At 46.7% G+C, this 23,779-nt stretch overlaps 1 protein-coding gene across 1 annotated transcript in view; it reads right to left on the bottom strand.

Annotated features, from left to right (window-relative positions):
* Positions 1-23,779, bottom strand: part of LOC126262990 (protein VAC14 homolog) — a 150,080-nt gene that overhangs the window by 38,384 nt on the left and 87,917 nt on the right. Inside the window, exon 9 of the mRNA XM_049959942.1 lies at positions 18,378-18,504. Coding sequence (XP_049815899.1) covers positions 18,378-18,504 — 127 coding nt within the window. The remainder of the gene's footprint in view (positions 1-18,377; positions 18,505-23,779) is intronic.

The following is a 23,779-nucleotide window of genomic DNA, read 5'->3' as shown; positions in this document are numbered from 1 at the left end:
CGTCTAAACAACCTGTGGCTTTGAACTTCGAAATCATTCTCGCCACAGCTGCATTTGTCAACGGACCTTTACATGTTCGAATCCCCTTCCTATGGCGATAGGATCGTAACGCTGAACTAGCACATTCCCCATTCTGATAGTACAGCTTCACTAAAAGTGCCTTTTCAGGTAACGTCAACATGCTGCGACTGCTGGCGCATCTGAGTCTCTCTCTCATTACAGCTCCTTTTATACACGATTGTCATGCGCAGTCACTGACGTTTTGCTGTCCAGCACCATCTGTCGGACATTTTGTGAACTACCTTTTGTTTTGTTCTAAAAAAAACCCATGTCATTCCAAGCATGTGTGTCAGTTTTTACCTCTCTATCTACATTATTCCGTGGTTTATTAAGTTTTCAAATTTATACTGACTTTTTGATCACCCGGTATATGTGACTTTCAGACATCCAACCCACAAGTCGGCAAGACTCAACGGGGGAGCAACGCCTCTGAAAATGTCCAGCACAATTCTGGATGAAATATTAAGAACAGAAGAGTTTTGTGGATGCTGCTCATACGTTTACCAACAGCAATGTATCCAAATACACTACTTAAGAGTATTTTCACGATCATTACCAAGCAGGTGGGATGAGCTCAAGAAAATTGATTTTGCATTAGGCTATTTAACAGGAGACGCAGCTGAAAGGAGTTTTAAATATCAAGATAAATTTAAAACATTAGAAAAATTTCAGATGCCTTTTAAGAAAGAATTTCTTTGTCCTAGTGAATGCACCAAAGTAATAGAAAAGATAAATTCTCAGACTCAGGAATATATAAAATCATATGTAAAACTTGCTCAAACTACTACAAAGGACAAACTGCAGGACTTTTCAAATTAGGTACACTGAACACATCAACTATTACACCCAATCAATTCACAAAATCAGCAACATAATACATACAGGGCACCCTTCAGAAACACAGAAGAAGACTGTAAGATAGTCCACCACTTCCAAAAATCACAGACAATGGATGGAATGTAGGAGCTTGTGATTTCTGTACACCACACAATGCACGGAGAAAAAATTCCTCAAGAGAAAACAGATAGTGAATCAGTTAATTTTTTCTGCAGTAATTTCTGTGACTATTTATGGTACCCCAAAGACTCGACTCAACACGTAAAAAAAAAAATCAATAATCAATAATTCAATAGTCAATAATGGTACAATAAATTTTGTAATTGGCAACTTCCTGTATACTATGTAATACTCAGAAAATGTAACACCTCTTGCTGTATACAAACTCCTTGCGAGACCATATTGTCATAATATCTCTGTAGCATGTTTTGATTACAAAAGCAAACAATGTAAGTGATGATTTATGTGCATGCGATATTCTGTGTAATGGAGGAGGGACAATACTCGCTGTGGTATCGCATATTGATACTACCCTGTGGGCAGTGTTATTTTGGTGCAAGAATTTCAAGTTTCTGTTCAATGCTGACAGTGGTTGCATGGGATTGAGAAGATCCAATGGTGCACACCCACTAAGCCACACCTTCATCAGCTCTGTACCATGAGCACCCTCTGCCACAATATAGGGCAGCCAGAGCCAGCCACTCAGCCCACTTGCGCTCAGGGCCGCTTTGCCACATGATGCTGTGCTGATGATGATACTGATGAGCTGGACTCTGTTTCTTGCTGCATTATTTGTAATGAGTCTTCATAAGCTTAGAGAAATACAAATTAAAATGTTCGCTAATCACATCTGCTCCTGTCCAGCTTTCCTATGACGACAATTGTCGCATTACTCTGTAGCCCACCTCTCCTTATCATTGTGTACAAAGTTGTGCACAACACTTTTAACTAGAAAACAAAAATACTTTCTCTGACATAGCATATACAAACATTCCAACATTAATTGGTCCAATTGGGGTTAAATTTCAAAAAGAGAACTATACAGTGCAAGGGATGTGCAAAATCACACATGCAAAACATCACAAAAATATTTAAGAATAAGTTCTCGAAACATGTCATACTAAGCATGAATAAATAAGTAACTGGCACAGGTTTTCATTACTGAATCACAAAAGATGTCTTTGTCCATCACAAAGCAGCAAAAAAAATGGTATGAGACCAAGAAGCCCTACCTGCATGGTTTAATAATAACAGTATCCTCCTTGAGTAAATTAGAGGTAAAATAGACCTCTCTCTGCATTTCAGATCTCTTAGCAGGGAATACTCGAGAGAATATTACCACCAGAAAAAAATTAAAAAATTTACATTCTATGGATCAGAGCATGAAATGTTATATCACTTTATCAGATAGTAAGGTTAGATAATGTGAGGACACCTGCAGGAAAATTAATAAAATCTTTGGAGAAAAGAGAAGGATGTATATGAATATTAAGTGATCAGATACAATCAAAGCCAAGGCAGGAAGTTATAGGTGGTAGGAATATATACAGAAGTGCTATGAAAAGGAAATAAACTTGAAAATAACAGTATGAAAGGGGAGGCAAAGAAGATGCAAATGAGACGAGAGATATGATACTCCAAGGAGACTACGACAGAGCACTGAAAGATCTACGTAAAAACAAGGCACCTAAAGGAGACAAGATACCCTCGGATTTATTGAGATCCTTGGAAGAGCAAGCGATGACACAAATATTTCATCTGCCATACATGATACATGAGACAGGAAAAACGACTTCAGACTTCAAGGAGAAAGTTACAAGGAAGGGAGGTGCTGACAGGTGTGAATATTACCAAAACATCAGTTTAATAAGTAATGATCACAAAATATTAACAAATTATTTCCAGAAGAATGAAAAACTGGTTGATGCTTACCTTGCGGAAGATTAATTTGGGTTACAGGCAAATGTAGTGGCATGCAAGGTGACACTGCCCTTTGTAAATTTTGAGAAAGCTATCAATGTTGGCTTTGTAATACAATCAGAAACAGTAAAAAAAACTTGGAAGCTCAGTGGAATGGAACATATAATGTCCTGAAAAGAGGTTATAAGTTGAACTCGTACAAAAATAAAACAAGGGCAATGGAGTGCAAATTAACTGAGAGAATTGGAATAGCAATGAGACATTAAAAGTAGTATAACTGAGTTGTGCTGTTTAATGAGCAAAATAATTGAAGATTTAAGTAGACAGGATATTAACTGCAGATTGGCAATGGCAAGAAAAATATTTATGAAAAAAGAAAATATTTTAACACCTTATAAAAACTTAATTCTAGAGCATCTTTCCTGAAACTGTTTGTCTGGTGTTTAGTCTTGTATGGAAGGGAAATTTGGACAATAAACAGCACAGTAAAGAAGAGAATACAAGCTCCTGAAATGTGGTGCTACATAAGTGTGCTGAAAAGTTGGTTGGTTTAGGGATGAAAGGGACCAAACTGCAGAGGTCATCAGTACCTTTTTCCAAAATACTAAAAATAGCCACAGAGAATAAAATATGTTCAACAGAATAGGAGACAGACGACACAAAACAAAAGAAACGTAGACAAGGACCAGACAAAACACAATAAAATCACACGGAGTGCGACGGTGGTTGCCCGACCATAGGAACAAAAAAAAGGAAAAGCCAACCACCGAAAACACATTAAAAACTGAGTTTAAAACCGTAGGCCAAAGGCCAGAATCAACACAAAACAATCAAATAAAACAGAAACACTCAGATTAAATGATAAAAATCCCCTGCCCGAATAAAACGTAAAACTAAGTCAGCCATAGCAGAGTCATCCGTTAAAAGGGCAGGGAGCGAGTCAGGCAGTGGGAACGACTGCCTGAGCACAACTAAAAGTGGACAGTCTAATAAAATGTGGACCACTGTCAAAACGGAGCCGCAGCGACATAAAGGTGGGCCCTCACGTCGCAATAGGTGGCCGTGCGTCATCCAGGTGTGCCCAATGCGCAGCCGGCACAGGACAACAGACTCCTTACGAGAGACCCGCAAGGAGGACCGCCACACATCGGTCGTCTCCTTAACAGCCCGCAGTTTATTCAGGCCACACCACTCAGCAGTCCACATCCCAAGCACCTTACGGCGCAACACCAGTTGCTGATCGTGAGCCGTGAGGCCGATTTCCAAAGCTGGGGCGTCGATCGCCCCTTTGGCCAGCCTGTCGACACGTTCGTTCCCCGGGATGCCAACGTGACCTGGCGTCCAAACAAATACCACCGAACGACCAGAGCGGGTAATGGCGGAAACAGACTCCTGAACAGAGGACACCAGAGGAGAAGAGGTATAGCAGCGGTCGATGGCCTGGAGGCTGCTCAGGGAGTCACTGCAGATGACGATGGACGTACCTGAGCAGGAACGCATATGCTCAAGAGCGCGCAATATGGCCACCAGCTCTGCAGTAAAAATACTGCAGCCAGCCGGCAAGGAGCGCTGTTCAACATGGGCATCGTGAGCAAAAGCGTAGGCAGGGCGACCATCAACCAGGGAACCATCAGTGTAGACAGTCTCACAGCCCGGAAATGAGGCGAGGAGCGCAAGAAAACGGCGACGGAGGGCCACAGGCGGAACCGAGTCCTTGGGTCCCTGTGCCAAGTCCAGACGGACGGACGGCCGGGGCAAACACCAGGGAGGCGTAGGTGCACGGACCCGGAAGGGAGGCAGAAGAGGGAAGGAGCCCAGTTCCGACAGCAGTGACTGGACGCGGACAGTGATGGAAAGCCCAGACCGAGGTCGCCGGTCGGGCAGATGGAGGACCGTGACAGGGAGAAGCAGGCGACGATTGGGATGGCCCGGCGAGCAATGCACGTGGACAGCATAGTCGGCGAGCAGTCGTTGGCGGCGAATCCGCAGCGGGGGAACCCCGGCCTCCACCAGTAGACTATCCACGGGGCTCGTACGGAAAGCGCCAGTTGCAAGCCGAACCCCACAGTGGTGTATGGGGTCTAACATCGTCAACACTGAGGGTGATGCAGACCCATAGGCAAGGCTCCCATAATCAAGCCGGGACTGCACAAGGGCTCTGTACAATCGCAACAGCGTGTAGCGATCTGCACCCCAAGACGTCAGGCAGCGGAGGGCGTTGAAGTGCCGCCAGCATTTTTGCTTCAGCTGAGTAATATGAGGAACCCATGTGAGCCGGGCATCAAACACGAGTCCCAAGAAGCGGCAAGTGTCCACCACTTCAAGCAGGTGGCCATCGAGGTAAAGTTCAGGATGAGGGTGGACCGTCCGACGCCTGCAGAAGTGCATAACTCGAGTCTTGGCTGCAGAGAACTGAAAACCGTGAGTCAGAGCCCATGATGCTGCCTTGCGAACGGCTACTTGCAGCCTGCGTTCGGCGACTCCCGTAGTCGTGGAGCTAAATGAGATGCAGAAGTCGTCGGCATACAAAGAAGGAGACACCGACGACCCCACGGCTGCAGCCAGACCATTAATGGCCACTAGAAATAAAGAGACGCTCAACACCGAGCCCTGCGGGACCCCATTTTCCTGTATATAAGATGAACTAGAGGTGGCACCGACTTGCACCCGGAAAGAGCGGCGCAATAAAAAGGTTTGAAGAAAAGCCGGGAGCTGACCACGAAGACCCCACACATGTAACGTAGCAAGGATATGATGCCTCCATGTGGTGTCATACGCCTTCCGCAGATCAAAAAATACAGCAACGAGATGCTGACGTCGGGCAAAGGCCGTACGGATAGCAGATTCCAGCCGCACCAGATTGTCCGCTGCAGACCGGCCCCGACGGAAGCCACCCTGGGATGGAGCGAGGAGACTGCGCGACTCAAGGACCCAACACAGACGCCACCCCACCATACGTTCGAGCAATTTGCACAAAACGTTGGTGAGGGTAATGGGACGATAGCTGTCCACCGCCAGTGGGTCCGCACCGGGTTTCAAGATGGGGACAATAAGACCCTCTCGCCATTGCGACGGGAACACGCCCTCGCTCCAAATGCGGTTAAAGATGGTGAGGATGTGTCTCTGGCAGTCCCTGGAGAGATGCTTCAGCATCTGTGTGTGGATGCAGTCTGGTCCTGGTGCTGTATCAGGGCAATCGGCGAGGGCAGCGAGGAATTCCCTCTCGCTGAAGGGAGCATTGTACGATTCAGAACGACACATGTGGAATGATAACGGCGTCTGCTCGGCTCGTTCCTTGAGAGAGCGAAAGGCGGGGGGATAAGTTGCAGTCGCAGAGCTCTTAGCAAAGTGCAGAGCAAGGTGTTCAGCAATGGCGGCAGCGTCCGTGCAGACAGCGCCGTCCAAGGAGATCCCAGGGACACCCGTAGGGGTCTGGTGTCCATAAATCTGCCGGATCCGGGACCACACGAGCGAGGGGGAGACACGGGAGCCCAAGGATGAGACATACTGCTCCCAGCACTCCTGCTTACGCCGTGTAATAAGACGACGGGCGAAGGCACGGAGCCTCTTAAAGGCGATGAGGGTCTCGAGAGACGGGTGCCGCCTATGACGCTGGAGAGCCCGCCTACGGTCGCGAATAGCCTCAGCAATCTCCGGCGACCACCAGGGTACAGCCTTCCTCCGAGGGAGTCCAGAAGAGCGGGGGATGGCAGCCTCGGCCGCCGAAATGATTGATTTGGTTAAGACACGGACCACCTCGTCAATGTCACCCTGTGGGGGAGACTCAATGGTTGCCGCGGAAGTAAAAGCCGGCCAGTCAGCCCTGTGGAGAGCCCAGCGGGGCGGGCGCCCAGAAGAATGACACTGGGGCAGTGACAAATAGATGGGAAAATGGTCACTACCACACAGGTCAGGATGCACTCGCCAGTGGAGGGATGGGACAAGTCCGGGGCTGCAAAGAGAGAGATCGATGGCCGAGAACGAGCCATGGGCCACACTGAAATGCGTGGGAACACCGGTGTTCAAGAGGCTAAGGTCGAGCTGAGCCAACAAATGCTCCACGGCACGACCGCAGTCATCGGAGACAGTCCCACCCCATAGAGGGTTGTGGGCATTGAAATCGCCCAGCAACAAGAAAGGTGGCGGCAGTTGGGCTATCAGAGCAGCCAGGACATGCTGCGCGACAGCACCATCCGGTGGAAGGTAAATACTGCAGACGGTAATAGCCTGTGGCGTCCACACCCGAACAGCGACAGCCTCTAAAGCTGTCTGTAGAGGTACAAACTCGCTGTGAAGAGAGTTGAGGACATATATGCAGACGCCACCAGACACCCTTTCATAAGCTGCCCGGTTCTTAAAATAACCCCGATAGCCACGGAGGGTGGGGGTTCGCATTGCTGGAAACCAAGTTTCCTGCAGAGCAATGCAAAGGAAAGGATGAAGGCTGATAAGTTGGCGGAGCTCAGCTAGATGGTGGAAGAAACCGCTGCAGTTCCACTGGAGGATGGTATTGGCCATGGATGGGAAAGGCGTGAAGGGACTGGGGAGGCAGATTACGCCTCCGCGGCCCCTGCTGCTACTGAGTCACCACCTGTACAACAGCCATCTATTGCGTCCGAGGGACTGGCGAGATCCATGACCTCAGCGGACGCCAGAATCTCCACCTCATCCTCAGACGCAGAGCTTGTAGGAAGCGGTGGAATGGATGCCACCGCAATATCGGTAGCCTTGGGGAGTTTCTTCTTCTTCTGCTTCTCGCGCTGCGCCTTGGGTGGTTCAGGCTGGGAGGGCATCACTGGGTCAGTCTCAGGGACAGACGACGACCGTGTGTCCCGACGACCAGGGACCGGCGGTTGTGTAAGCCACTTGCGGCTGTTGGCTTTGGTACCGGTCGGAACTTGCGAAGGGAGGTCCCCAAGGGACCCCTTCCTTATGAGAGTAGCCGAAGAAGTCTTACGCTTCTCCGGCTGGGAAGGGGGAACTGATGTCCCCGATGGTTGGGGGGGGTGTTGCTCCTGAAGTAGATGGAGCAGGAGCAACAGTGGGTTTAGTGCCCCCCCACCATCAAGGGGGCAGGTGTGGGACTTCGACTCTGAGAGCTGGCTGGAGCAGATGGAACGGTAGCAGGAGTGACAGTTGCGGCATAAGAAGCTGTCATGCGCACTGGATGAAGCCGATCATATTTCCGCTTCGCCTCAGTGTACGTCAGGCGGTCGAGAGTCTTGATTTCCATGATCTTCCGCTCCTTCTGCAGAATCGGACAGTCTGGCGAGCAAGGCGGATGGGGCGCACCACAGTTCACACAGATTGGAGGCGGGGCACAGGGATGATCAGGATGGGATGGTCGACCGCAATCGCGACAGACGAGGTCGGAAGCACAGCGTGAAGACATGTGGCCGAACTTGAAGCACCGCATCGGGGGAGGGATATATGGCCTGACATCACAATGGTACACCATCACCTTGACCTTCTCAGGTAACGTGTCACCCTCGAAGGCCAAGATGAAGGCACCGGTGGCAACTTTACGATCCCTCGGACCCCGGTGGACGCGCCGGATGAAATGAACACCTCGGCGCTCCAAGTTAGCGCGCAGCTCGTCATCGGACTGTAAAAGGAGATCCCTGTGGAAGATAATGCCCTGGACCATATTCAGACTTTTATGGGGCGTGATAGTGACGGAGACATCCCCCAGCTTAGTACAAGTGAGCAAGGCCCGCGACTGGGCAGAGGATGCCGTTTTTATCAACACCGATCCGGACCGCATCTTGGACAAGCCCTCCACCTCCCCAAACTTGTCCTCTAAATGCTCGACAAAGAACTGAGGCTTCACGGATATATAAGATTCCCCATCAGCTCTGGTACAGACAAGATATCTGGGCGAATACGTCTCACTTTCATGCAATGCCTTTCGTTCCTCCCATGGTGTGGCGAGGGAGGGGAACGATTTGGGGTCATAAACGTTACCTTTAAAATGGGCCCTCGAACGCTTAGAGACTGCTGGTGGCTGGCCACCAGCAAGAGAAGATGTGCCACGCTTCATTGCGTGTCATCCACCTTGATGCCACCTACTCCGACCAAGGGCCCTCCCCACGGGCGCCACCCAGCCACAGCAAAGGCCACCTGGCAGGATGGCCATTGCCGGGAGTCCCGATGCCCCAGGGAGATGGGCATCTACTCCTTGGCATACGTGGGGAGTGAATGGCGCAGGCATCAGTAGAGCGATCCCTGTGTTGTCAGGGGGCTACAACCAAGAGGGTACATGGCGGCCCCACCACAACGGACTGGCTACCGTGCTGGATCTTAGGTGCAAAAATGTCCAGGGTCGTCGTCGCAGTTAAAAACAACACCGCAGAGTGCAGGGTGGTATCGCCCAAGAGATGGAAAACGAGCGGGACACCATTGCAACAACGAAAAAACCGGCTAAAGGTCGCAATGCACGACGGATACAGTGCACCATGTAAGGCGCCCTTCCCCAATTGGCTCGCTCTTCGGAAGAATTTAGAAAGATGGAGGTCAAACCCGAGAGGGGACCATCACATAAGGCCGAAACATTTGAGACTCCTTGTAGTCGCCTCTTACGACAGGCAGGAATACCGCGGGCCTATTCTTACCCCCGAACCCGCAGGGGGTTGTGCTGAAAATTAGATGGGTAGACCATGTAACTAATGAGGAGGTATTGAACAGAATTGGGGAGAAAAGAAATTTACAGCACAAGTAGAGTAAAATAAGGGATGAATTGATAGGGCATACCTTGAGGCATAAGGAGTAGTTGATTTGGTGATGGAGGGAAGTGTGGGGAGTAGAAGTTGTCAAGAGAGACCAAGGCTTAATTACAGTAAGCAGGTAGCAGCACTCTTCAAGAGTTGGAACTGCTTGCACAGGATAGACCAGCATGGAGAACTAGAGCCTTTTCTGTCTCTGTACAAAATATCAGGAGGCCCTTGTCAAATACAATCTTGCAATCAAGCAAACAAAGCTATCGTCCTGGAAGGTGTTCTGTGAGGAAGTGGAAGGTACCGCTATTTGGACTAAACTTTATAAAATCCTCAGTGGAATGTCAACTAATCCAGAAGGTGCTTTAAGGAAGATGGTGAGAATACAAGAACAGCGAGTGAGACACTGGATGTGCTCATCACGACTCGCTTCCCTCAATGCACTGTGGCAGATAAGACAGACTAGGAGTCAGTTCCTGAAACACACTGGTTTACAGGTAATCAAAGGGAAAATGGGAATCTGCCACAGAATGTGTTGATTGAAAAGAAATTCAGTGGGCAGTGGGAATGTTTCAACCATTCAAGCCACCAGACCTATATGGCATCTTTCCAGCTTTACTGCAACAGGCAGGAGAGGATTTAATTAAACTGTTATGTAGACTGTTTACGGTAGCCTAGCAGCACAAATTAGCCCTAATTCTTGGAGGACAGTGAGGGTTGTTTTCATTCTGAAACCAGGGGGAACTGATCATACTAAGGGCAAGGATATGAGGCTCCATTCTTCTAAAGACTTTAGAAAAAATTGTTAATGTGCATGTTAGGTAGAAGAGGTTAAATGAGGTTCCTCTAAATGTAAACCAACAACCAAAAAAAATCTTGCGAAACAGCACTTCAACTTTTTGGGAAGGTGCAAAAAGCTCTACACTTTCAGGAAATAGCTCTTTGCATCTTCCTGGGTATGAAAGGGGCTTTTAGCAATACAAACTCCAATTCCATGGTTAGAGCTGCAGAAGTGCATGGCATTGTGACCACTACATGTAGCTGGATTAAGACAATGCTAATTAGAAGAAAGATGGTAGTCACCATGATGAATGAGAAAATGTCAATACTGCCAGGGGATGTCCACAAGGAGGAGTCTTGTTCCTACTACTATAGAACCTAGTGGTGAATGAACTCATTGAAGGGTTAAATACTAGATGTTACTTTTGTCAAGAATACAAACACAATTTAGTCATAGCAATCTTCGTAAATTTACTAGTACTGTTAGAACAACATTGGACCAGACACTGTAGAAAACTGGTGCAGAAAAGATGATGTAAGGGTTAGTTCCAAGAAAACTGTTGTTGTACCCTTTATGAGGAAGCAAATCCAGCACACATACTGGAATCTCAAGTTCCTCGATAAAGCTCTGCTAGTAGACAGGGTTGCTGAGTACCTAGGGATAACCCTAGGAACTATCATGGATCCCTCATATAAAGAATATATGTTGCAAGGCAAAAAGTATTCTTATAAGCACTCAAAGGGCCTGTTGTAAGAACTGGGATTGAAATCCATAGAGTATGTACTGGATATACACCAGTGTAATGATACCTATTATAATTTATGGGGCCATAGTCTGCTGGAATAAAGTTGAAGGTGGGTGCTAAGGGAGTTTGGCAAGGTGCAGAGATTGGCCTGCTTAGTCATAAGAGGTGGAATTACCAGTACACCCATTGTTGGAATGGAGACCTTACACCTTTGGGTTACAAGGGAGGCAGTGGCACGGGGCATACAGGTTAAAAACTGCAAATAACTGGATTCCTTTATGATATTCATAATCTCACACCAATATAGTAAGTGTTTGTTTTGTGCTTTTGTTTTGCTTTAGGGCATAAAAACAACTGGGGTCATATGTGCCCAAGTCAAAACTATAGAACACGAAGACAGAGAGGATTTAAAAAATGACTATACGTCGGGCCCAATTGACATAAGAGAAGACAGCTAAAAACAAGCACGTGGAGAAAGGGCTAAAAATAACACCATACAGAAACGGAGGTCCAAAACTAAAAATTAAATGGCCTCTGCCATATTGCTTTCGAGGATGAAAATTAAAACACGGTCGACAGCCCACATGTCATTTGCTAAAATGGCCGATAACTCAGACGGCAAACCCGAGAGGGAATGTAAACGGTTAAAAGCGGGCATCCAGTCAGGAAGTGATGGACAGTTAAAACTTGAGCGCAAGGTGTACAAAGTGGTGGTGTAGTGCCACTTATCAAATGACGATGGACAGAAAGGCAGTGCCCAATACACAGCCTATTAAAATGACCTCCTCCCAGCGGGAGGGCTGAGAGGAAGTCCAAGCTGCTGGGATAGGCTAAATAAGGTGGAGCTTATTCCGGTGAAGGGAGGACCATTGGCGATGCCAAAGGGACACCACCTCCTGACATACAGCAACACAAAGATATAGGAGATGCCTGGTGGGAGACAGGCCATTATAGGGTTAATGACGATAGCAAAGACAATGATGCTCAGGACAGAACCCTGAGGCACACCATTTTCCTGGATAAAGGCATCCGACAAGGAAGAATCCACTCACACCTTGAAAACTTGGTCTTTTACGAATTCCTGAAGGAAACAGGGCAGGTGGCCACAGAAGCCCCACACGTAAAGAGTACAGAGGATACCAGCTCTCAGGCAGGTGTCATAGGCCTACTCCAAATCGAAAAACACGGCCACAGTCTGGGATTTCTGCAGAAAACCAGTCATGACATGCGTGGACACAGTAACAAGATGGTCAACTGGAGTACGCTGCGCTCAAATTCCTCACTGTGCACTCACAAGTAAATTGTGAGAATCGAGCCACCATACCAGCCGGGCATGAATCATACCTTGCACGGAGGTGGGGTGGTAGCTAGAAGGAAGGTTTCTGTCCTTACTGGGCTTAGGTATGGGTATGATGGTGGCTTCACACCAAAGTCCGGGAAATGTGCCCTCTGGCCAGATGTGGTTTTATCTGTTAAGCAGAAAGTGCTTTCCCGCAAGAGAAAGGTGCTGCAGCATCTGAATGTGGACAACGTCTTGCCCTGGGGAGGAGGATCGGGATGAACTGAGAGCATGATCTAGCTCCCTCATAGTAAAGGCGGCATTGTAGCACTCACTATTCTGAGAAGAGAAGGGTGTTGCCTGAGCCTCCTCTGCTCGTTTCTGGTGGAGGAAGGCAGGGTGAGAGTGAGAAAAGCTCAAAATGTCTGCAAAATGGTGGCTCACTGTGTTGGAGATAGCAATAGGGTCCATGACAACGTTATTTGCTACTGTCAGGCCAGAAATTGGTGAATGGATCATAGTCCCAGAGAGCTGTCAGTAGTTGACCCACACGACAGAGGAGGGGGTAACTGTTAAAAGAACTTGTGAATGAAATCCAGCTAGCTTTTTTGCTATCCCAAAGAATGCGACGACACTTTGCACGCATCTGTTTATAATGAATGCAGTTTGCTATGGTAGGATGATGGTTAAAACGCGGAGAGCATGTCTCTGTGTGAAAACTGCGTTGTGGCATGCCTCAGTCCACCAAGGGACTGGGACATGGCATGGTAAAGAGAAAGTGCGAGGACTGGAACATTCTGCAGCAGTGAGGATAACGTTTGTGAGATATTCGACCTGGCCATCACAATTGGGGAAATCTTGTTCTTTGAAGATCGCCAGGGAGGAGTAAAGCCACCAGTCGTCAGCCCTAGGAAGCTGCCATTTAGGCGTGCACGTGCTTGGGGTAGGGGTCAGCAAACGGACAGCACACGGGAAATGGTCGCTCGAGTAGGCATCAGAAAGAATGGACCACTCAAAATGATGGGCAAGCTGGGCAGTGCAGAAGGATAGGTCCAAATGGGAATAGGTGTGTGAGGAGACAGAAAGGAAAGGGAGTGCTCCAGTTCAAGGCAGAAGAGGTTGAGTTGATTAAGATCAGCCACGAGGGCACCTCTGTGACAGGTTCTGGGAGAGCCCCAAAGGGGATGATGTGTCTAGTACCTTCCGCCACGGAAGTCGAACACCCGCCAGAACAAATGGATGTGGTCAGACCATAAAGGGCTCCGCCTCTGCGGCAGCTATTCTGCGCAGCGGCTCTCGCACAGCGAGGGCGCACCGCTACGCCACGTGCAGACAGCGGCTAATAGCCGCTCCCTCCGGTTTCGTATATAGGGGCCCGCTCTGCCCTAGTCTAGTCAGTCTGGTACTCGCTCTGGATTTCGTTTCTATCTCGGCGGCACTGCGTTCTGGTCGTTGCTCGTTGTTGACATTTGCCTGGCTCTGGTTCTGAGTGGATTTACTGTTGGTGTTTGGTGTTGTGGTTTCCACAAGCCTCCATTGTTTATCTCTTCCTTGTTGTGTCGGTCATAGTTGGTCGTGGTCGGTTGTTGTCAGTTGTCGTTGGTCTGTCGCCCAACTCGTCCTGTGTTTACCCGGTGGTGCGTGCTCCACCGCCGGCGGCTTCCCCGCCTGGCGGCTCCGATCCGCAGCCCAAGGCGTTCCCGCAGTTGGTTTTGGTTACTACAATGTGCATTAAAATCAAAGAGTAGCAGAAATGGGGGAGGTAGCTGCCCAATCAGTTGAAGGAAGTCTGCCCTGGTGACATAGAATGACAGAGGGACATAAATGGTACAGAGGGAGAAAGTCAGGTGGGGAAGGAAAAGGCAAACTGCAACAGCTTGAAGATGGGTAGGCAGGGAGATGGGTTGACTATGAATGTCATCTCCCATGAGTAGCATGACACCCGCATGAGAAGGAATGCCAACCTCAGGGGGAGGGTCAAAATGAACTGGGAAGAAATTTGAAAGCTCAAAGCGGTCATGAGGGTGCAATTTCGTTTCCTGACGGCAGAGTACAAGGGGATGCTGCAACGCTAAAAGTAAGCATAAATCCTCTTTGTGGGACCGAAGGCCGCAAATGTTCCATTGGAGGAGAGTCATGATGAGGAAGAGATGTAGGGGTGTCACCTCGGTGGTTGCCGAGTAACAGCCTGAGAAGAGTCGCTGCTACAGGGCACAGAAGCAGGAGGATCCTGCTCCATGGGGTCCACAGAAGCATCGGCTTGCGTGTGCTGTCAGTCAGTGGAGTCAAATGCTGAAAAATGATTGGTGATGGGCACTGGTGACATGGAGGCCGGCCGTGCTGAGGTATCACAGGGCAACACCGCTGAAGAGCATCTTCGAGTTGGTGAAGGAGAAGACTGTTTGCCTTTTGTGGACTTCTTTGAGCCTTTCCAGTTAGAGGAAGACTCGGGTGTCATTTGGTGGGAGGGACATAGAAAGTCTTCACGGGAGTACACCTTCTGTCCTTTCTGACCTACTGGTTGTGTAGCTGGTGGCTTTGCCCCTTGAGGCAAGAGTTTGATGGCTTGTTGCACAGCTGGACATAGTGATGGCGATGCTACCTGGACACCGGGCGATTTCACAACCTCAGAGCTGAATTTGACGTCGCATGTCTATGTGGCCATGTCCTTCATAGAGCAAGGGGTAACAAGAACAGAACTATAGGTGCCAGACGGGAGAATGCAGGGTTTGCGACTAGCCAATAACTTTTGAGTGACTGGGTAAGGCATTTTTTTCCTTTACCTGGATCTCTTGGACAGCCTGCTCATCAAAATACATGGGACAATCCCGAGAGGAGGCAGCATGGCTGCCATTGCAGTTGATACAGCGGGGAGAAGGAGGCAGCTTGGCCGCCACAGCAGTCAATACAGCAGAGAGGAGGAGGCAGATAATGGCCCTCATGTGCATCCCTACCACAGGTTACATATTTGGCTGGGTGTGGCTGAAACGATGACACTGGTAGCAGCGCATTGGGTTCAGAATGTATGGCCACACTGTAATAATTTCACAGCCTGCTTTGATCTTGGACCGGGGCACCATTCTATCAAAGGTGAGGAAGAGAGTGTGGGTGGGCACTAAGGAGTGATCTACCTTTTTCACCACCCAATGGACAGCAGTGCCTCCCTGATCAGAGAGGTAAGACTGGATTTCAGCTACAGTTAGACTGTTGAGCAGCCTAGTGTAAACAACACCACGAGAAGAATTCAAAGTACTATGGACCTCAACATGAACAGGGTAGCAGTAAAGAAGCGAGGTGGCAAGCAGTAGTTGTGCTTGAGAATCAGAAGCAGTCTCCAAAAGTAAAGTGCCATTCCGTAAAGGAGAGCAGGATTTTACAGGGCTGGAAATTGAATCAACACTTTTCTGAATAATAAACTGATTTACCATGGCAAAGGACTGACTGTCTTCAGTACATGATACCACGAGGAACCATGGTGCAGTGGGAAGGGTCTTTGAATCATTAGTCTCATTATGTTTACATTTTATAGACATTGATGGTGAAGATGATAGACTCATTGTGAGAAAATCTCCCAGATTGCCAGCATCTCCGATGACGTGCACCTTCCAACTGGGGACCCCCTTGACAAGCAGGCGTACCTGCCTTTGGTGATTGTTCAAACCTCAGTTCGCACCTCCCGAACACCTGACAGAAGGACCAATCGGCAAATTGAGAAGGTTGCACCTCAGGCAGTCACCCCTCCCTGGGCCTGGCCTGTAATACGGGTTACGTGCGAACCCTACCTGTCGACTCGGGGCTAGGAATTACGTGTTAACCAGTCACCTGTTACGCGTCAGATGAATGGGCTGGCCTTCAGGAGTGCACAGGGAGGAAGAAGAAAAAGAGGAACCTCAAACGCCAAAGCACAGGAATGAGAGGAGAAGGGAAACAAAGAAAGGAAAAGGGAGCGAAAAACAGTAGTGAAACTGTTCTTACGTCAGCAACATACAATGCAGAACATTCCCAATAACACACCCGACATGTTCCCCAAAGGAGGGGAAAAAAGAATAGCAAGAGGATAGACAAGCAGCGTGGAAGGGAAAACATGCTGCAAAGGCTGGGGCCCCGTGATAGCCAAACAAGAACCTGCCACAGAGTGGCAAGACCTCAGGTGGGGGGATAGTGAGTGTGGTAACTACAGAAATGATCAGGGAAGATCTGGGTGGCCATATAATAATTTCAAACTGCTTCACTGTAACAATTGGAAGAAGGGATCAGAGGAAGAATGAACCATGACACCATTCATGAGACATACTCTGGTTTACTGAAGAGTCGAAAATACCTGAAGGCACCGAGGCCGGAGTATATAGGTTACAGCTTAGACTAGAGATAGCAGTTTCACTAGGGAAGCTAACCACAGTATTCCACATGAAAATATCCGCTATCAGAGTGTGAGAATTTGTATAGGTGCTACAAGAATCCTAGTATCTATATTTTTTCAGACAGTCAAGCAGTTCTGAAATTTTTATCAGCCCCAGCAACAAGATCATGCAGAATGCCATGAAGCCCTTGGATACCAGGGAAAATAACAGGTTAAACCTGCCGAGGGTCCCTGGTCACTCAGGAATTTGTGGTAATGAACAAGCCGATAGCCTGGTCAGGATAGGCGTGATGACTCCATTTACTGGACAGAAACCTGTCCTAACTATCACAAAGGTAATGATAAAATAGCTGTGTAGCTGAATCGAAGACTAAAATATGGCATGCTAATGATGCCAAAGCTGTGTTTACAGAGAAGTTCTGTAATCCTGAACTTGTACAGGAAACAGATTATACTTATAATAGGACTCTTGACTGGCCATAGGAACTTTAAGAAACACCTACACATGATTGGTATAAAGGAAGAAACCCATATGTATAGACTATGTGATGAGGAGGTTGAACCCAAACCACACCAAATCTTCCAATGTGAAGCTCTGGAGACAAAAGACACAAAATATTTGGGTCAGCAGAGCACGAAGAACCGTGTCTAATAAATAACTAGTAAAGGGTCTCTTACTATTTCTCAAGCATACCAATTGGCTTTATTATAAGCATACCAATTGGCTTTATTAAAATCCCAACAGGGAGTGTAACCACAGCTCGGTTGTGGTGTGGGAAACAGTGGGCTAAAGCCACTTGTTTTTGTCTCCCTGTATAAACACTATCAAATCAAATCAATGCCCTCTCAACCTAGAAGTTTTAACTAAAGATAATTGAATTGCTTAATTTCAGCATGTAAAAACTGATGTTTCATGTTATAACTGATAACTAAATATGGTTTATCAGTTTGTCTTCATTCTTCCTCCAGGGAACTTCATGTGAGGACAGCAAGGAGTCAGGGCAACTGAAAGGTGTGCACTGTCTTCAGTACATGAGGACAAATGTCTATAACCACAATGGAAGAAAGTAGGGCTGTGACTCCCGATTTGTGTATTTGAGTAAATCTTCCTAATGTGACTGGAGGAGTTGATGATGATATCTGAAGGCCCTTGCTGCATCATTATAAAGTACTTGTGTAAAGAGTGGCCAAAACAAAAGTAGTTTATAAAATAATCAAAGTACTTCTACACTTCCTTACAATCCACATCTAGTCACATGGGATTTCCTCCACTTCCCAGCTGAGAAAGAAAACATCAATGAGGATTTTTTCGAGCTACTGGGAGTGGCCTTGCTTAAAAACCACTTCAGAATAGTCTTCTCAAGAGATGTTTTTTACAATCTAGGATTTTGTATTACTGTGTCAAAACTTACAGATCAGTCCTCATGTCATATGTCCAGAAAACATGATTTTCGATGGTGTCTGAACAGAAGGAGAGAATTTCATAATATATAAATAAGTATCAGATTTAAGTTTTAACACTTACCTTACTAAGCGAGAAATAAAAACCTACCACACCAACATGCCTTCTTTTGACAGAGGCCAATACATGTAACTTCATTCAAAAACTATCACCAATAACCAATGAAATAACTTTTAATCTGAAACATATCTATATCTTTTTGTCAGCAAGAATTACTCACCTAATAATGAATGGTCCTCTGTCTTCTAATAGGTGTCTGTCACCATTAAACAATTTCAATAAATTCACCAAGAACTTTGAAAAGTATGGTTTGTGTAAATGAGTAGTATCACTGGAGTTTTTGGGCACTGAAAGCAAATTTCAACATTGATTTGAAAGGGAGTTTAGGCAAGAATAAAGATACAAATTTCACAAAAAGTATTTCAAATTAATCTATTTATAATAATCTGACAATATAAGCACATGCATGCTTACTTTTAAGGCTTCAAAGAGCTACTGTTGGATTCTAAGCAACTGCAGTATATTAAATTATGTATACTTATTTGTTTTATTAATAACTTCTCTCTGTACTAAATTCAGTTAGTGACTGAGGATGGAAGTGAGGACAAGGGAGGTAGGGAATCAATCATTTTTCGTATCTCAATTATCCACACTTTTTTATACTGTTCTATTTATTAACTGCTGCTTTTTCCAACAAAAAACTGCTTTAAGTTATGATTGTTCCAAATAGATTTGTCTTGCAGAAAAAACAAGGAGCAACAAATAGATGCATAAATAAGATCTTTTACATAACGGCTCATCTACCAGTGTCCATTACAAAATACCAACAGCTACACTCACCAGTAGCCTGAGTGAGGATTAGTAATTGCAAGATGCAGCAAGTTATATGAAAGTGGGAGAGGCAAGAAACAGATCTAGAGAGCAAGTGAGGAGGATAAACAATGTGCAGTTATTGGTATTTGCACATTGCATATGGGTGTGAAAGAAAGGACACTAAAATGGGTATAGAGGGAGATAATTAAAGATAACAGTATGGAGGAGAGCATATGATGCATAAAGTGAGGAGGATTTCAAAGAGTATAGTGAGACATCTTCCAATGGGCCCATTAATACACTGCTAAAAAGAATTGGGTGGGGGGGGGGGGGGGGGCACGACAGGGTATGTTACCAGTTTGTATCTTTCACAAATAAGCTACACAACAGAACACCATTAAATCCTCATTAACTCACATAACAAGAACTGAAATGTCTGAAAGGTGTCAAAAATAAAGTGGAAACAATTATTCGTCCCATCACCCTTTGTGCTTTTCATTGGACTTTGAGAGCGTGTATGCGCTCCGTGGGCATTTATCACCACCTGACACTTACGTGGTAGCTCCGGATAAGCATACATAGGTCACCCCGTGGTACCCATTCCGACTCTTCAATGAGAGGAGAGTCTGTGGTGGAAAAGAATGACCACAAACATGTAAGTCAAGGATGCTACAGACATGCTCGATAGGATTAAGGTTGAGACTCACCACTGGCGACTCCATTACTTCAGTGTCCAGGCTTCACAAGACACCCTAATGAAGTCTACCACATGGGCTCTGGCATTATCATGCACGGAAGAGAATTCCAAGCCATCACCATATGTAACAGCCACCACATGGTCCAACAGGATCTGTTTCATATACTGCCTGGATGTAAGGCGGTCATGGTCAATGACTATCTGTACAGCTGTCAGGACTGATGCCTCCCCACACCATCACAGAACCTTAGCCAAATTTGTGATTTCCTGGCCAACATTTGGCAGGTACCTCTGACCATGTCATCTCCACAAACTAACATGGCCATTATTTTGGGTGAAAGGAAATCTGGACTCATCTGTGAATAACATGTTTTGCCAGAGACGAAGCTGCCATTTGATATTGGAATGGCGGAACTGAAGGTGAGCTACGAGACGTTGTCATGTCAAGCGGGGTGCTATAACAGTATGTCGGGATCGTAAGGTCCTTCCTCATGAACTGTTCCCTGTGATCTGATTGGACACAGGGGCTCTGGTGACCCTTGCAAGTTCATCTTGCAATGTTCTGGTGGTAGCCGTATGATGTTGCAATGCAGAGATGGCCAGATATCACTGTTCACATAGGGCTTTAATGCATCAGCAACCTTGTTCAACTCGCCTTGTGTACTGACTTGTCTCACTGTAGCATGTCCACAACCTATGGGTGACATGGAGAGACGCTGATATCTGCAGCAACACAACAGGAAGGTCATCCCTCTTGGATCAAGCAGACTATCGTTGCAACTTGCACTGCGTTAAGATGTCGCATTGCATATGCTTGGTTGAATACAACATCCATAAATGAAAACTGCCGTCTGTGTACCTCACTAGAGAACAACCTGGGGCACTATTACTCCCTTCTGTGGGATCACTTGGTACTGTAATGTGTAAAATAGCTGATAGATGGTGAATAACTTTAGTCGTTGCATACATTGAAAATGAAGATCTCAAACCATGCTATGTGATCACAGATACTGCCAGCACCAAAATGGATGTAACATACCAGATGTAGATACATATGTTCCCTTTATTCTTTTGAGCAGTGGATAATTAAAGTGGCAGGCAGGCAGGGGCAGGAAGCTGATGGGGAGATAGGCGTGGGGAGTGGGAGATAGGAAATGGGACTGGAATAAAAGCATTAAATCGTGAAGGGGACAGAAGAAGGTGGAGGTACTAGCTGAGACTGAAGCTCAGGAATTATGGATCCAAATAATTTGATGGAGACACATTCTGCTTATACAATTTTGGCAAACTGGTGTAAGAGTCAGTATTCGGGAGGCACAAGTAACTACACAGTCAATGAAGCTCACCACATTGATCTAAGCAGTGTGGTCTCCAAATAAGTATTCGAGGTTGACATTGGTTGCAATTTCGAGATGGCTGCTCCTGTGGATGGGCAGTAGGTAGACAGCCGCACAAATTTAGAAAGAAAAGCTATGGTTGTGGACAATAGCAATGTAAGACAAAGCTGCTTTCATGTGTAGCTCTACTTTTAATGGGAGTATGACATACTGATGACAAGATTAAAATTAGATGTGCTGGTGTGTCCAAGTGACATGTCTTTCACCTGATATTTAAATCCAATAGCAAGAGGTAGGTGCTGAGAGATGCAAAAGAATTCATTCATTCATTCATTCACATGTCATGTTCTGTAAATCCCCTCATGAGGGAGACCCTTCAGGGATGAGGAACAACTCAAGTTACGCATTAACATGCAGAAACAGCCACTGCTTGCTACTTCTGTAAGGTTATGACTAGCGTTAGATTGACCAGGAGGTTTTGAATGTCAGGTGACTTGTGGAATGTTACTTTGAGAGGGGTAGAAGGGATTTTGGGAATTCACAGCCTGGGACACACCAGAAATCAGATGGAATTGCTTCAACCCAAGTTAAAATATTCTAGTCTACCACATCATTGTCATACTGTTACTTTTGTGATGTAATCAGTTGGGCAACAAGGGAGCAACTCTATCTTACATGATGCACAATGAGGAACTTTTATAAGGTGTTAGTAGTAGATGCTTATTCCCAGGACTGAGTGAGGCAATGCAATGGTTAGCATACTGGACTTGCGTTTGGGAGGATGATGATTCAAATCGCGTCCAGCCATTCAGATTTAGGTCTAGAATGATTTCCATAAACTGCTACAGGCAAATGCCAGGATATTCCCTTGAAAAGGACATGGCGGACATCCTTCCGCATCCTTTCATAATATAAGCTTGTGCTCCATCTATAATAATTGCACTGTTGGCAGGATAACAAGCTCTAATCCTCCTTACCAGCCACAGCAAGAGAGATAAGGTGCTTTTGTTAAAAAACACTGAGCCTCGAGTTGGGAGGAATGGTGTTCAGACCCCTGCCTAGCCATCCAAGATTTCCCTAAAACTAGTTGAAGTGAATGATGGGATGGTGCCTTTAAAAAGGCTGTGGCTTATTTCCTTCACCATCCTTGGGCACTCCAAGTTTTCGTTTTGGCTCTAATGGATCTTTTGTCAAGGGGGAATTAAATACTTTTCTCCTTCCTTCTCCTAGTCTCAGAACAGTGACAGGAGATGGGACTTTTCTGAAGGCCCAATACCCACAAGATGGATAAATATACAAGATCTTCCAGTAAGAGATGTGTGCACAACCATACGAAGTCCTATTCTAGTCCAGTTGAAATCAAACAGGCTCTGTAGAACCACAACTTACCCATCTCAGAGACCCCAATCATCAATACATTTTTAAGATAGTGGGAGCTTGAATGCTCTCATCTCCAGAAATTTCAGGTGCGGATACCAGGGCGTTTCCAGACAAGGTAGGGATCCATAAATTTACTTATTCTCTAACACTGAGGACCGTGTCACCAAGTTGTGATCTGGCTTTAAAGGAATCATGATGTGCAAAAAGTAGTTCCAGCCCTCTTAACATTAACTGCAACTGCAGTAGTTTTCTGTGTGTGTGTGTGTGTGTGTGTGTGTGTGTGTGTGTGTGTGTGTGTTTGGATCTGACGGACACTCAAAGGTGAGGTCATCAGTGCCCTTACACTTACAAAAACAAACAAATGTGGAGAAGAATTAAAAGTGTTGTACATGCACGCACTTGAAATGACCACACAGTCACTCTGCATCACATGCACTCTCAGGTGTACTAAAACCAATTAGGAGGGAAGAAAGCTAATCAAGAAATTAAAACACAGAGGAAAAAAACACAGGGGGGGGGGGTGGGAAAAAAACACACAGGTGGGAAAAAAACACACAGGTGGGAAAAAAACACACAGGTGGGAAAAAAAACACACAGGTGGGAAAAAAAACACACAGGTGGGAAAAAAAACACACAGGGGGGGAAAAAAAACACACAGGGGGGGAAAAAAAACACACAGGGGGGGAAAAAAAACACACAGGGGGGGAAAAAAAACACACAGGGGGGGAAAAAAAACACACAGGGGGGGAAAAAAAACACACAGGGGGGGAAAAACACACAGGGGGGGAAAAACACACAGGGGGGGAAAAACACACAGGGGGGGAAAAACACACAGGGGGGGAAAAACACACAGGGGGGGAAAAACACACAGGGGGGGAAAAACACACAGGGGGGGAAAAACACACAGGGGGGGAAAAACACACAGGGGGGGAAAAACACACAGGGGGGGAAAAACACACAGGGGGGGAAAAACACACAGGGGGGGAAAAACACACAGGGGGGGAAAAACACACAGGGGGGGAAAAACACACAGGGGGGGAAAAACACACAGGGGGGGAAAAACACACAGGGGGGGAAAAACACACAGGGGGGGAAAAACACACAGGGGGGGAAAAACACACAGGGGGGGAAAACACACACGGGGGGGGGGCAAAAAACACACACGGGGGGGGGGGGCAAAAACACACACGGGGGGGGGGGGCAAAAAACACACACGGGGGGGGGGGGGCAAAAAACACACACGGGGGGGGGGGAACACACACGGGGGGGGGAAACACACACAGGGGGGGGAAACACACACAGGGGGGGGGGAAAACACACACAGGGGGGGAAAAACACACACAGGGGGGGGAAAAACACACACAGGGGGGGGGAACACACACAGGGGGGGGGGAA

Source organism: Schistocerca nitens, chromosome 6 (assembly GCF_023898315.1).
Source record: "Schistocerca nitens isolate TAMUIC-IGC-003100 chromosome 6, iqSchNite1.1, whole genome shotgun sequence".
NCBI classification, from domain to species: domain Eukaryota; kingdom Metazoa; phylum Arthropoda; class Insecta; order Orthoptera; family Acrididae; genus Schistocerca; species Schistocerca nitens.
Note: the sequence above shows the minus strand (reverse complement) of the source record. Positions and strands in the feature narration are given on the sequence as shown.